The following is a 13,450-nucleotide window of genomic DNA, read 5'->3' as shown; positions in this document are numbered from 1 at the left end:
ATTTCCATTCATCTCTATTGTTGTAACAGACATCCTTCTCATGTGATAGCCTTCATGTAAATATATAGATTGTACATTTTTTTCATAATATATATATGATTTTTTATTTTGGAGTTGATGTTAGATTTTCAAACAGAGAACCTGTCTCTCTGGTATTGAAGTCAAAGTAAACTCATTGTGGCACAAAAAAAAGAAAAATTGTACATCTAAACAATGAAAATGAAAAGTGATGGAAACTAACTTATCAAACACACTTTTATGATTTGTTTCTGACGACCCAGACACCCAAACAGCAAACATCCTGACCTGTGAAATGCAGATACATAATCACGCACAGTCGCCTGTGATCGCTTTCAGATTTCAGCGTGAACCCACAGCTAAACTCTGACTAATCACAGATCAAAGTGGCTTTGCTGTGTAAATCTCCCTGACAAACATATGCTTCTAATTCCAGCAGATCCCCTTTTCCCACTCAGTCCGCCCCAGGTATTTAGAATCAAAACTATAGTAGTGTTAATAAAAATATTTGTGGGGTGTAGTGGGGAAAGACATGTGATAATTCACAACATATGGGGATTATTAATGAAGTGGAGCAGCCAAACCAAACTCTTATCTATACGGATTTTTCTCTATTCTTCTGCTGCTGCACATGTAGAAAGTGCAAAACAAGACTATGGATTTCATTAAAATGATTAATACATTTATTTCAAGACACCATTGATGTTATTGAGAGGGTGTTGGTGTGTAAACAGTAAAAAATATACATTGTGTTGAGTTGTTTTTGGCAATACTGCTTAAAATTGACATTATACACATGAAACCAAATTCTTGCAAATAGATAAATCACAAAACATTTTTTACACATGATGATACAAAAGATGTGTATTTAGCTGTGTGCTTTGGTGAAGACGACTGGACGTCCATCACATTAAACTGAATTGTTATTCAAACTGGAACATTTTACTATAAGTTAACAGTTTGATTATTCTTTCTGTGACTTGAATTATCCTACCCAATGGTCCCAGCGTTGCTTCACTGATGGGAAAATACTAAATCATTTTACATTTCAGGCCAAAACAATACACAGTAACACTGAGGTCCCAAAAAATTTGGAGGCAGTCTTTAGTAAAAAAACAAATAAAATAAAATTCCTAAAAACTGTGAGCTATATCCCTGGATAGAAATGTAATAACACATAATAATAAATACTTACATACTGTCCAGCCCACAAGTTTCTCATTTGTAACACAATGATAAAACTATCATCATAGTGTGACACTCTGCAGATGTCACACTGACTAGCAGGTTAGGAAGTCCACACCAGCCACATCTTCAGCGTGGCGACGGGTTAATGTGTTTCCACCCTGCAGAACACTGACGAAGGCAGAGGCCTGTGAATGATCTGACAGTGTGTGTGTTGTTCCTCGGCACGTCTGGTCCTCTTGCTTCATGTTGGCTCTCGGCGTACCGGTGTCAACCAAACAGTAGCAACAGGACGATGCAGGCTGAATTTACTATTATTAAAGGAACTGTGAAACCAAAAAAGGAAAAAAGTAAACATATTGCAAAAGTGTCAGCCTCTAAATACTCAGCTGAGTATGAAACTTCAGTGCTTTTTCACTCTGATATTCACTCAACATTTCCTGGGAGTCTATTTACTTCTATGGAGAAAAAAGGAAAGTGGCTTTCCAACCTCTCATGACAGTCCGGACTGAGCGGATGAGATTGAGGATCTGGGCTTTGACTCCTGGATCATCTCCAAAACCTCCGACTCCCTGCTCAACACCCCAGCCGACTGGAGGAGAAGGGACAGGAGGAGGACAACATGTGGAGGAGGACAAAAGGGAGAAAGCAGACAGGAGGGATCAGTTGGTAGGTGGAGAGAAAGAAAACATGAACCTTTGACATCCAGTTTTCTTCTTCATTTCCACTCTAGTAGCTTTACGTTTGAAAAAATAATCTGGTTTTCACACCGTGTCTTTCTCTCTAATGAACGAACCTCAGTTTCCTCACTAAAAGTCGTCATTAAACATTTTTCACTGTGAGTCCAGCTAATATGGAAGTAACGTTGCACATCTAGCTAGCTGCCTCTGGCTGCATAAACGCCCTTATTTCGATAAAAAAAACAAGATGCATGTTGTAGAAAACACGGTAGAACACTTACTCTTGCTGAGAAACCTTTCCTCATGCAACACAGCGACCGCATTAGTGCACAGAATAGCGGTCTGGATGAGGGAGTACAGTGTAAACGCCATGCTGGCAACTTCTTCACCACTCCCAGAGATGCAGCTGCCGCAAACAGGCGGCGGACGTCGTGAAACACGCAGGTGAAGGACGTCACGACACTTACGTCAGAGGGCTCTCTGCCTCATGAGCCAAACACGAGAATTTAAAGTCTTTTCTTTTTCATTGGTAATCAGTTTACACACTATGTGAGGAAAACAAAGAATAAAACAAGCCTATACTGAAATATATCATAAAAGGCATGCATTTTCTTTTCTTTCAATGAGCATCGACTGATAAAGCCATATTCAAAATTGTTATTATGGTCTGTTTTCATATTCTTATTGACTAATCATTGTCAGAATACCAGTGGTACCTGTTAATTTATTCGTTTGTGCTGTATTGTATATGTATTTTTATATTATCTTTATTTAACTAGTGTGGCATTACTTAAAGCTGTCACCTCCTTCATAATCAGTATAGATAGATAGATAGATAGATAGAGAGATATTCAAAGTGAGCTGTTTTTGCAGGTTAGTTTTGGTTTCAAAAGCACTAAATTGTTAGAAGTATAATCTGTGTCATAATATTCAAATTAGGAACTTCACTAAAAACATTGGTGACGAGGATTGTTTCCCATAAACAGCAAATAGGCCGAATCATGAAACCACATTCTGGTTACTGTATAGACTTTTAATTTACACATAAATAGTAGAGAAACTACAAGAACATATTTAAATACATCTGCATTAACAGTTTATAATGATAACATTTCTCTCAGTAAATGAGAACTTTATTCATTCATTCATTTCACTCTACAAACAAGATGGGCGAGTTCTCATTTTTTAATTCTTTCTGACGTACCCTTGACTGCACCATCATCATCGTCATCATCGTCATCATTACGTCTCGTTCTTTTTCTTTTCACATTATAATAAATTATATCTTCACAATCAGGGTCTTAGGCCCTTATACTCAAATAAATAAACAAACAAACACATATAGATAGAGTGACTGTGAGATTCTGTATCCTCACGTATGACATTTTATACAGTCAGGTGAAACCATTTACAGGTACATATACAACACTGACAAACTTCAGTCTTTTGCTCCTCATGGCTCGGGCACTCATCTGGAGAGCAAACAAGTACGTGGAATTGGCCTTGGCCCCAAACACATTTAGCTGATGGTGGCAGCACTACCCTCTCCTCTGGGTGGAGGTGAGGCCTGTAGCTTGGTGGTTAGAACATTTGGGCAGAGGGTAAAAAGATACCTAGAGGGTGCATTTGAGCAAAGGATTCTCCGGCTGTTTGACATGATCAAGACTGTTAGCTGTAACTATACACTGTAGCTGTGAGCCAGGATGCTGTTTTCAGGTGACTTTTCCTGTGTAAATAAAAGGTGAAAAAATCAGATGCAACAACATCTGCAGTGAACATAACACCGCAGGTTTTTGTACATTCATAAATTACCTCAGAATACTAAAACTACAGCTACAAACCGTTCTGCCGCTGTACAGTTTGCATAAACCATGATCCCTTCTTGAGATAGCAGCCTGTATTAATACTGGTCGAATCGCATCGTTAGGTTTCAAACACCAATACTTCATTCATAGTTTGTTCCTCATCTGGCATATAGGGACGCCTAACAGTCCGTCAAGTCAGCGCATGATCTCTTAGGTGATAATTAATGAATGATAATGATAATTTGTGTTCACAGTGAAGTCTGTGTTACGTCACAATGAACAGATGAGGAGAATCCCTTTGGGATCAAATGTTGCTCTTAAATAAAGGTTGGTATGTTTGCTTTTTCTTTAGGGTCCCCATCTGGTGATTCCACAGCAACAACAATAATAACAACAGTAACAATCTTTGTGAGAAGTCCGTCCTCATCCACAGTTTGGTGTATGTACAGTTGGGCCAGCGGCAGTCATGGACAATAACGTCCAGTCTTACTGTGTCTGTGACTCTCTCCTCTTGCTCTTTATCTTTTAAGAGCTTGGAAAAGTTCAGAGTTTTCTGACAAAGTCAGCTAACCGCCGTCCTGGTGGTCTTCAACAGCCCGAAAATTCACAAAAGACAGGAAGGGTTGTAGTTGCTTTGGTCCTGGTTGGGTAAAGCTTTGAGTCTGGCTGTCGGTGCAGCGATGAGGAGAGAGAAGGAGTCATTTGGTTTCACCTGACGTCACCAGCTTCAGTGTCCGTTTCACCTCAGCCACTTAGGGAAATACACTGGACCCAGGGAAAATGAAACAGGGATGAAACCTTTACCAGCGTGCTACCCCAAGGTAGTACAAACTGTTCCCAATGTGTTCTTACCAGACACAGTTTAAGTGCAGGCCTATTAACAGAGCTTGTACTGCAGAGGCAAAAAATGTCATTGTCCCAGGAGAAGTGAGGAGCTGTATATGTATACTATGTAGTATAACATTCCTTCCAGTTTGTCTTTCTCCTGTATTTCTCACTTTTTGTCTATATTTTTTACTTCAATTCACAGAAATCCAGGCAGCTTGTTCCTCTTAGGTGGGATGTTGTTGACTCCTGTGAAGTGAATAAAAACCCATCATTAGTGCATGTTCTGGTTAAGTGTTTTCCACACACTGGTGGGTCTTGACAGTTAGGTAGTCTGTTACAGTTGGCCCAGAAACTGGTGTGTTAGTTAGTGAAAGTTAGTTGAAATCTAACGTGCTTTGGACCAGCATGATGAACAAGCAAGTAAAACTGAATTTCATTATTTTTCATTTAATCACTACCTTAAGTCACAGAAAACAAGTTTAATGTGCAGATACGTCTCTGAATATTTACCCCCAATTTGATTTTCAAATCTAGGCTAAATGTGGTCCATCTTTAAAAATTAAGAAAAGCTGCATTACTAAATCAATTTAGAAAAAAACAGTCACCTTTTAGCTACTTGTTGAGATGGGAGCTGATCTTTTCTTTTCTGATGATGTTTGCGTAGGGAATCTGGAAAGAAATGAAAATTAGAGACAAAAGTTAGATTTAAAGTTGATCCAGAATAGAGAAGATTCTCACACATACTTATACATAGCATTTAATACATACAGTGTATTTGTTCTGCAACTGTAAAATCTTAATCTCTTATGTGACAGATAAAATTGTAAAATGGTTTAACTATGATATTCATCTCTGCACTCAAAGCTTTAAAATAATGCTTTATGTGAAGAGTAACACGTTGTTTTGTCTCAAAAATGAACGACACGTTATAAAATGGAAAGGAAAAGTCTCAGGCAAGATGTGGAAAGTCACAAAATTCTAAAATATAATGCAGCAACATAAATCAAAGTTCATTCGAATGTCTGTGTGAAATGAATGTGTCATTAGTCTCAGACAGATCCATGCTGCTGATTCTAGACACATTCGTCAACTTTTGTGTGCATGTACACACGCATGCTCACGAATGAGCCTGAATACCCGTCACTTCAGTCAACTGCCTTTGTGGTTACATGAACGCAGCATGCTCGTGAATGTGTTTTGGTGCAGTGTGCGCCGTATGCGACCGTGCGCGTACAAGCGCGTGCAGTTGTTGCATGTGTCAGAAAGCAAAGACAAACGCCGTCTGTCAGCCTGTTTGCCGGCTGCTCTGGTGATTGATGTGGATGGAAACAGTCAGACGGCTGCAGAGGAGCTGCTCACCCATGAAAGACAAACTAGATGATTGGCTTTGTCTTTTGATGGACAAATAAGCAACAGCCCAAGTGTCCGGTTGACTCCAATTGATGTCTTTATTTATTCATTTAATTTTTGCTTTAGTTGTAAGATGTGTCTTAACATTTCATATTTATGTCTACGGTCTACTATAGTTGTAGTCTTTATTGAGTTGGTATTGTCACGTTTCCTCATGACTTTTTGATTTGTTCATTTCCCGTTCAAACTGTGTAACTAGATCTTATTTCAAAATGCTTCACAATTAGTTTTAATTATATTCCATCTCAAAATCATTACCAAGACTGGTTTTCAAAGCGAAAAGTGAGGCTTTTTTAAATTCATGTGTCTATAAAGGGATGTTTTATTTGTCATTTAAAGGCGTAGCATAGATATTTATTTTCCATCAGCGTTCAGCACTGATTGTGTCATTAGTCTTACCATCTGTAACTGTTGGACCATCTCCTCCCTGTAGGCGAGCTCTCGTTTCATGTGGTCTTGGAAATTATCTGAAATTAGTGTAAAAACCTATGATTAGCCTGAGCAGTAATATCATTTAAGTAACTGATCAAGAACAGCTATAAAAAACTTCTGATGAAGGAGAAAATGGGGAAGAAAAATGTAAGAAGGGGTGAAAAGAGAGAGAGAGAGAGAGAGGGTACAGAGGAGAAAATCAAAAAGAACTAAAGGAAGACAGAGAAGGAGAGGCTGCCCTTCAGGGTACGAAGACAGAAAGCGAAGTGAGGGAGGAAAAAAAAAAGACTTACGAAAGACGGGAAATGGTGAGGTGCCCTTCAGAGCGTGAAACTCTTGCTCCAGTCTCCTCCTGAAGTCGATCTGCTCCAGCAGAACCTTCTGGAGCTCCTCTGCAGAAGAAGAAAGACAGATGATAGAGGATTGTTTGTTAGAGATAAATGCAGTAAAAGATATGTTGTTCTCGTCAATATAAAGGACTGGGTTAGTTTTTTATTATTAGGAATAACAATCTTTACCTTTCTCCATGTTCTCGACGTCCTTCTTTAGCGGCGCAGGAGAGGTAGCACCTTGGTTTTGATCACCTGAAATCATGGAGAGATACGCCATACTTATCACCAGGAAATATCAGGCACAGTTACGGTATATCAGTATCAGTATGGACTGTGTGTGTGTGATTCTGGTTTTACACAGCCTTTCTTTATTTTTGCATTAACAGTGTGACCCCTTCTCTGACCCCTCATCCTCAAACTACCTCGTCAGTACATAGCGGAGCACTGTTATTCACTCTGCGGCCTCTAGGTGTCAGTGCAAGTTTGTGATAATGTGACGGCTCTGTCAATGGAGACTTTTACTGCACTTGTTCCCTGATATGTTCAGTCTCTCCTTGCTGTCAGATTGTACTGCTTTCTACTTAGAAAACAAAAGAACACTCCTGATGTACATAGTTTAGAGTAAGGCAAATTTGTGGTTCTTAAAACCGAAGTGACGGTCTGTGCAGAGATGTGAAAGTTTAGATGGTCATTCCATTAATTTTGCTAAAAAATGGTAAGTTATTGTTCACTCAGACTGCTGCATTATAATGTCAGCAATGTTATTTCTTTGGTAGGTGACCTGTATTTACTAGTGCCCATGAAAACTGCATGACTGCAAATTCATTCAATGCAGCATTATGCAGCATTTCATGTGTATGTCATCTTTGTACTTTGTTAAGCTTTGTTACTGCTGAAGAGAATCTACTTGTTGCTTTAAAACTTCACCCTGTTCCATCTTCCCTGTTTTAACAAACATCTTCATCATAGAAAATGCATCAGTGTGAAAGTTTCTATATTGTTCTGCGTGTATGTATGTGTTTGTGCTAACGTCTGAATTGTGACAATGAGGCATTGTGCGCCTTAAATGAAGCGATCCAGCAGTCTCGATATGTATATTCTCCTCCAGTCATTTCACATCCTGGCTCCTTAAGCCTCCCTATGCTTCTCTCTCTCTCTCATTTGGAGCAGGGAGAGAGAGCTCTCCTCTCCTCTCTCCTTTCCTCTCCTCTCTCTGTCTCATTTGACAAGCAAATTTGCAGACAGTGCCCGAGGATAACAACCTCGTTTGACAGTCAATTAACCGTGAATAGTCAAAGCCAAGGCGGTTTGCATTACATAAATGGAAAATTAGATTATTTTTTCTCCCTAGAAACAGAGGGAGAGTTTAAAGACAGTGGAGGGGGGGGTGGCGGGACTCAGAGGAATCAGGCCTTCTAATCACGTAGAGCTTCCCACCGCCCAGGGAGACATTTGGCAATCAGGGGAAAGGTGGTCTCATTTAATTTGTTTCGTGTAATTTTTCGAAATACATTATACATTATGCGCAGGGATCATTACGGTGTGTGTGTGTAGGGGGTGAGGGAGTGGGGGGAGTAGATATAAATGTTGGCACAGATGTCATAAAGCACTTTTAATGTCTTCCTGACAGATATAAAAAGGCAATAAGCTGTGATCTTTTTCAAACGGGAAAGAGTTTTTTGCGCTGAGGAAGGGAAAAAAAGGCAATTATGTCGGCGGTGATATGGGTCTAGGATGGAGATTGCCAGCACGGCTGCTTATCTCTGAGCTGATGTTTTCTTGTTGACATATAACGGCCCCCCTAAGAGTAACGGCCCTGTCGACAATGCCGCTAAAGAGAGCAGCCGTGGCAGAGCAGAACCAGGTATCCACTGCTGTTTCATCTCTCTGTGTATTTATATGAATCCCTTAACTGACCGTCTCAGAGGAGGAGGAGATTGAGGTGGATGAGGCTCAAGACTGGGGAGCTTTCCCTCACTGCTTTAAGTCTCATTTGTGAAATAACAAGAAATGACATAGTAACTTAGGCACATGAAGCCATATAGTTTGTTTTTTTCCTAAGTGACAGACGGTTTTAATCAGCATTACAATCAAAATGACAACAGAGCTGGCCAACTGTAGCTTTTGATGGCATTATATAATACAAATTTTATAACCAAAACAATGTTTTAATTTTGATTTACTTTTTTTAATATCCACCAGCAAATAAATTATATTCCTGCTGTGTAGGCAAGTTATTTAAGATTGTAGTTCTCATTTGCTAATTTCCATTAACAGTCAAAAACTGCCTTTGCTAGTATCAATTGTGTTTTTTATTTTAATTGCGGATGTAAATGTTTGATCATGATTCAATCTGAAGTTTCAGAAAGACCTCAAATTACGTTAGAGTAAAATCAAATGCAGAAATTAAATTAACCTTGCCAACCTAAATAATTAAACTTTTGGGAGTACCTAACATGCCATTTCAAAATGTTGCTGTCTTCACTGATTAACTTGTTGTTTACTGTCTGCAGCTGCTCTGCAACCACTTAGGAAAAGAACATAAGCAAGTATTTGTACCTGAGCTTTCCCTCCAGTAGTCGGGCGCTGACGTCTCACTCTCTGGTACAAAGAAACTATTCTGCTCTTTGTTTTCATCTGAGAGAAAACGAGACAAAGAGACAGACAGGAAGAGAGTTTCAGTAAGGCCCATTGGTTGAGCTGGTTATCCGGACACATGGAGATAACTAAGTGTGCGCATGGTGTGTGTCCTTCGTGTGCGTGCGTAAGCGGGCCATGTGGCTGTGTGTTTATGTGTGTGTGTGTGTTTGTGGGCACGGCAGCACGAAACACACACAACACATTTTGCTCAGTGAAAGGGTCAGAGTGGGAGATGAGAGGAGCAAATGAAACGTCACAGGAATATGAACCTCGCAGGGACACAGACACACTATAAAACCACTCATTCAGACACTAAATGAAACAAAGATGCTATAATACAACCGACTCAGACGTCTGATGGAACAGATAGTGTGTAACACTTTGCTAAAATAGATTGTGTAATGCTATTTGATGAAACACTGTAAAAGCCTGTTCAAACATTTGAAGAAACACAGACATAGTAAAATAACTGCAGGGTGAAAGATGTAGTGTCAATCCACCCATAAAAACAGTAGAGCAAACAAAGGGATTTTTATTGATTATATATGAAAGAAGAAAAACTGTATTTTGGTTTTGAAACTGCTTACTAATGCATGATGTACTTGAACAGCATTTTACAGTTTTAAAAAGGCAGTCTAATTTGCACAAAACTGATATATTTCATTATACTTTTGATGCAAACAACACTATCGTGTAAAGCAATATTCTAAGAATTATTTTGTCTTTTATCCAGTGTGTAATCTACCATTCAAAACTTTTTTTTAAATCTGTGCATCAGAAAATATGAACAGAAAAGGTTTAAAAAGAAAAGATTAGAATATGTGTGCTCACCAGAAATGTTGGGGTTGTCTTTGGTTGCGTATGCAGGTAGTCCTTCGTCTCTGTTTTTGTGAACCTGGAAACAACATGTAGTCGGTTAGAATTTCATATACCTGTTATGGATCATATAGTTCAATTACAATAGGGGAAAAAAAGAAAAGTCACATAATGGACAGTTTAGGCGGCATAAGTAGATTAATGGCTGTGTGATTTGATTTTTTGATGTAATGGTTTAAATCAACATGGGTTTCTTTTTATATCATTTATATTTATGTTATTATACTTTCTTATCAATCTGGAATTTTGGTGTAAGATTTAACTCGTATCTTGGCAAATATAATCTCCATTGCTTCCCAATGTGCCTTTTATCAGCCAATAGTAACATTCATTTGTAGTGATCTAATTTGAAGTATGCGGTTACACCCTTTTTTTCCCTCATCGTCTCCGAAATCAGTGAGATGTGCTGTATTTGGAGGATGTTAATCGACGGATGATTTGAATTGTTCTGGTTTAAAAGGCTTCTCATAACTCTGCCTCCCTTCTCCTCCTCCTCCGCTCTCTCTGAGGCCTGGTTAATGTGGGAGTCGACAGGTTAAAGATTAGAGTTGCCCTAACAGGCTGAGGCGACAGAGGGAGAACAAACACGCCGTGGCCATTAAACAATCCACACCTGGGCCTATTAGCCAGGATCAGAGTGGGGTGACTGTTTCAATTTCTACAGGGAGAAACCAGCCTATCAATCTGCTTATGCAGATCACATCACCGCCTGACTGCAGCACCATTTAAATAATAATTAGCTTAAGTGGCCTGAGGGGATATTTACGTTTTTGTAAGCTGGGTCCTCTCGGTGAGGTGGGGTGGAGCTGGAGAGAGGCAGGCTCGCAGGGGGGGATGCAGGCAGGCTGGGGGACTCCTGCTGGATGGGGTCCGAGGAGGAAGGAGGGGAGGTGCTGAGATACATAGCACCACTCCCTCTCTCCTTCCCCCTCTCCTCTCCAGAACAGTCTCTCATTGGAGGGATGTACAGGTTGGTTTGAGTCTGAGGCAGCCTGTTGGTGAAGCTCCCCTCCTCCTCGTCTTCCTGCTTCGATGACTCCACATCCACCTCTCCCTCTTCCTCACTCTCCCCTCCCTCCGCCTCACCGTCGCCTCCACTTTCACTTCCATAACTACAGCTGCTGCTGGGCGATAGCCGCTGGTGGCGGTCTGACCTGGCAATCACAACTCCAAAGTCGTCTTCTGCTGCCCCAGTGACTCCTCCGCTGTTGCTGTGGAGCTTGGAAATGCTCTCGGCATCCTTAATGACTGGCCGGAAGGCCGAGCCGTAGCTCGGCTTCCTGGTTTGGAGGGTTGGGGTGTCAAGGAGTTTGAGCCATCCCTCTGACGTCACAGGGCGAAGGTCTGGGGTTACTGTTGTGCACTCTGGGTCAAACAGCCCAGATCTGGGTGTGGTAGCCCCACTGCTGGGGGCCATGGTTGCACTGACACTGTTTCCGTTGCTAGCCACAGCTCCAGACTCGCTGGGGTCAGACAGATCTAAAAAGGCCTGCCTGAGAGAGGGGTTTTCTGCCAGGGAGGAGAGGGTGCTGGGCTGTGGCTGGAGGTAAGTAGGGACGGGGATTCCTCCTGCCGCTCTTGGTGGCCAAAACATACAGAAAGGAGGATAAAACGTGTCTTTGCGGCCAGGCCATAAAAGACCTGACAACCCTGCTCCTTTCTGCCCACCTGAAACATCGCTGTCATCTTTTTTCTGCTGGCAGAGGCCAAATGCTGGGAAGGGGTAAGGCGAGGGGAAGAGTGACGTGGGAGGGAACTTCTGCAGCATGCCGAAGCCTTTGCTTGGGACAGGTATGACAGGGTAGCTACGTGGTGCCTTACGGGGAGACAGACTGCCTCCATCCAGATCATCGTCATCTTCATACCGGGCTCTTTTCTGAGCGCCCAGGTCAGGTCCCATCATGTGAGGCACCACTGAACCTGGAAGAGTCTTCATAGGGCCCATGGAAGAACAATGGGCCGAGGAAGGCAGCGCTCTTTTTCGGCTGCCTCCGTTAAACATAGCTTTGACATCCTCCCATGCAAAAACTAACTCATCAGGTGGGACTTTCTCACTGAGTTTGAGGTGTCGTCGCCAGGAGTTAAAGTTGGCAGCATCAGGCTGGGTGTACTTGGCGTCTGGCGTGCGGTGGGAATGGAAAATGAACTTATTCGGGGAAAAATACATGTTGCAAAAGGAGCACTTGATGCATTTGGCCCTGGAGCTGTTGTAGCGTGCTGGAATGAAGTTGCCACGGCAACCCCAAGCGCACTCATGTGTCACATCGAAGGCAAAGTTGTCAGGCAGTTTTGGCGGATTGTTCTCACCCAGGAAGGACTTGCAGAGGCGCTCTGCTTCGCGCTTGGTGATCATGCCACAGCGGCGTGATGAGATGGGCATGGCACCGGCCCGACGAAGAATCTCCAACTGAACTGGAGTGCACTGGACGCAGGTGATGCCCAGCGCCACGCGGCGATTATGAATCTCATTATAACTGTAGTTCTTGAGGAGTGTGTTGGAAATCTGTGCCAGGCAAAGTCTCTCATTGTTATCAATGACCAACGATACGATGGGAACGCCGTACAGGATGACCTGACCAACCTGGTTGGGCTTGAGGGGTGAGGAGGAAGAGGATGGAGAGGGGGAGGATAAGGAAGAAGACGAGGAGTGGAGATGGGTGGGTCTGGGTGGCGTCAGGGGTTCCTGCTGGTATGCGCCTGTTGAACTTGTCATTATGATGTCATTAGGGCCTGAAAGATGGGTTTTGTCCATACTGGGATTAAAACAGTTTGTAGAATGACCTGCATGAAAAGAAAGAAAGAAAGAAAGATTCACAAATGTATTTCTTTACATAAAAATAAAAACCTTGTGTTAAAGTTTACACTCTCTCATAGCATACTGAAATACAGAATTATTTTAAATAAAATGTGTTTAAATTAAATGCATCTGATTCCGAATTTAGGGAAAAGCACCAAAATGTTTCCTTTTTTCTTTTAAGGAAATTACTACACTTGGAAATACAAAGCTACAAAATTCAAAAATTTGATCTGTCTCCAACATGCTGAACTACTTTTATAAAATTATTGAGGGCACAGAAAAATGAAGAACTGAATCATGTTGCTGAATTATCATCGCTCTGTGGCACTAAGTTGGCAGCAAATACAAGTTTGTGCATTTAGAACATTTTAAACCAGGAAAATCAGTGAATTAATTTATTTCCTCTAAATGATTGCCTCTGTAGCATTTTATAGCTCTTCATTCATA

General features: G+C 41.3%; 2 protein-coding genes across 2 annotated transcripts; both read right to left on the bottom strand.

The window, feature by feature from the left end:
• Positions 1–721: 721 nt before the first annotated feature.
• ier3ip1 (immediate early response 3 interacting protein 1) lies at positions 722–2,266 on the bottom strand. Its single transcript, XM_070850633.1, has 3 exons — positions 2,165–2,266; positions 1,694–1,795; positions 722–1,529 (listed from the first exon to the last, which is right to left on the bottom strand). The coding sequence occupies exons 1-3, from the start codon at positions 2,253–2,255 to the stop codon at positions 1,474–1,476; spliced, it is 249 nt and encodes an 82-aa protein (XP_070706734.1). The 5' UTR covers positions 2,256–2,266; the 3' UTR covers positions 722–1,473.
• A 2,862-nt stretch (positions 2,267–5,128) lies between these two features.
• Positions 5,129–12,958, bottom strand: skor2 (SKI family transcriptional corepressor 2). Its single transcript, XM_070850925.1, has 7 exons — positions 10,973–12,958; positions 10,162–10,225; positions 9,250–9,327; positions 6,877–6,942; positions 6,652–6,750; positions 6,326–6,393; positions 5,129–5,185 (listed from the first exon to the last, which is right to left on the bottom strand). The coding sequence occupies exons 1-7, from the start codon at positions 12,956–12,958 to the stop codon at positions 5,129–5,131; spliced, it is 2,418 nt and encodes an 805-aa protein (XP_070707026.1).
• Positions 12,959–13,450: the final 492 nt, after the last annotated feature.

Source organism: Pempheris klunzingeri, chromosome 19, assembly GCF_042242105.1.
Source record: "Pempheris klunzingeri isolate RE-2024b chromosome 19, fPemKlu1.hap1, whole genome shotgun sequence".
In the NCBI taxonomy this organism is placed as follows: Eukaryota; Metazoa; Chordata; class Actinopteri; order Acropomatiformes; family Pempheridae; genus Pempheris; species Pempheris klunzingeri.
The sequence above is the reverse complement of the archived record's forward strand: the minus strand, read 5'-3'. Positions and strand labels throughout refer to the sequence as shown.

Excerpts from the sequence above, each read along its gene's own strand:
- ier3ip1 (XM_070850633.1), bottom strand. The coding sequence starts at position 2,255 with ATGGCGTTTACACTGTACTCCCTCATCCAGACCGCTATTCTGTGCACT. Across the intron at positions 1,796-2,164 it reads GGAAAGGTTTCTCAGCAAGA|TCGGCTGGGGTGTTGAGCAG; the intron begins GTAAGTGTTCTA and ends CTTCTCCTCCAG. Across the intron at positions 1,530-1,693 it reads AGTCCGGACTGTCATGAGAG|TTCCTTTAATAATAGTAAAT; the intron begins GTTGGAAAGCCA and ends TTGGTTTCACAG.
- skor2 (XM_070850925.1), bottom strand. The coding sequence starts at position 12,958 with ATGGACAAAACCCATCTTTCAGGCCCTAATGACATCATAATGACAAGT. Across the intron at positions 9,328-10,161 it reads AGACAACCCCAACATTTCTG|ATGAAAACAAAGAGCAGAAT; the intron begins GTGAGCACACAT and ends GTTTTCTCTCAG. Across the intron at positions 5,186-6,325 it reads TGGTCCAACAGTTACAGATG|ATTCCCTACGCAAACATCAT; the intron begins GTAAGACTAATG and ends ATTTCTTTCCAG.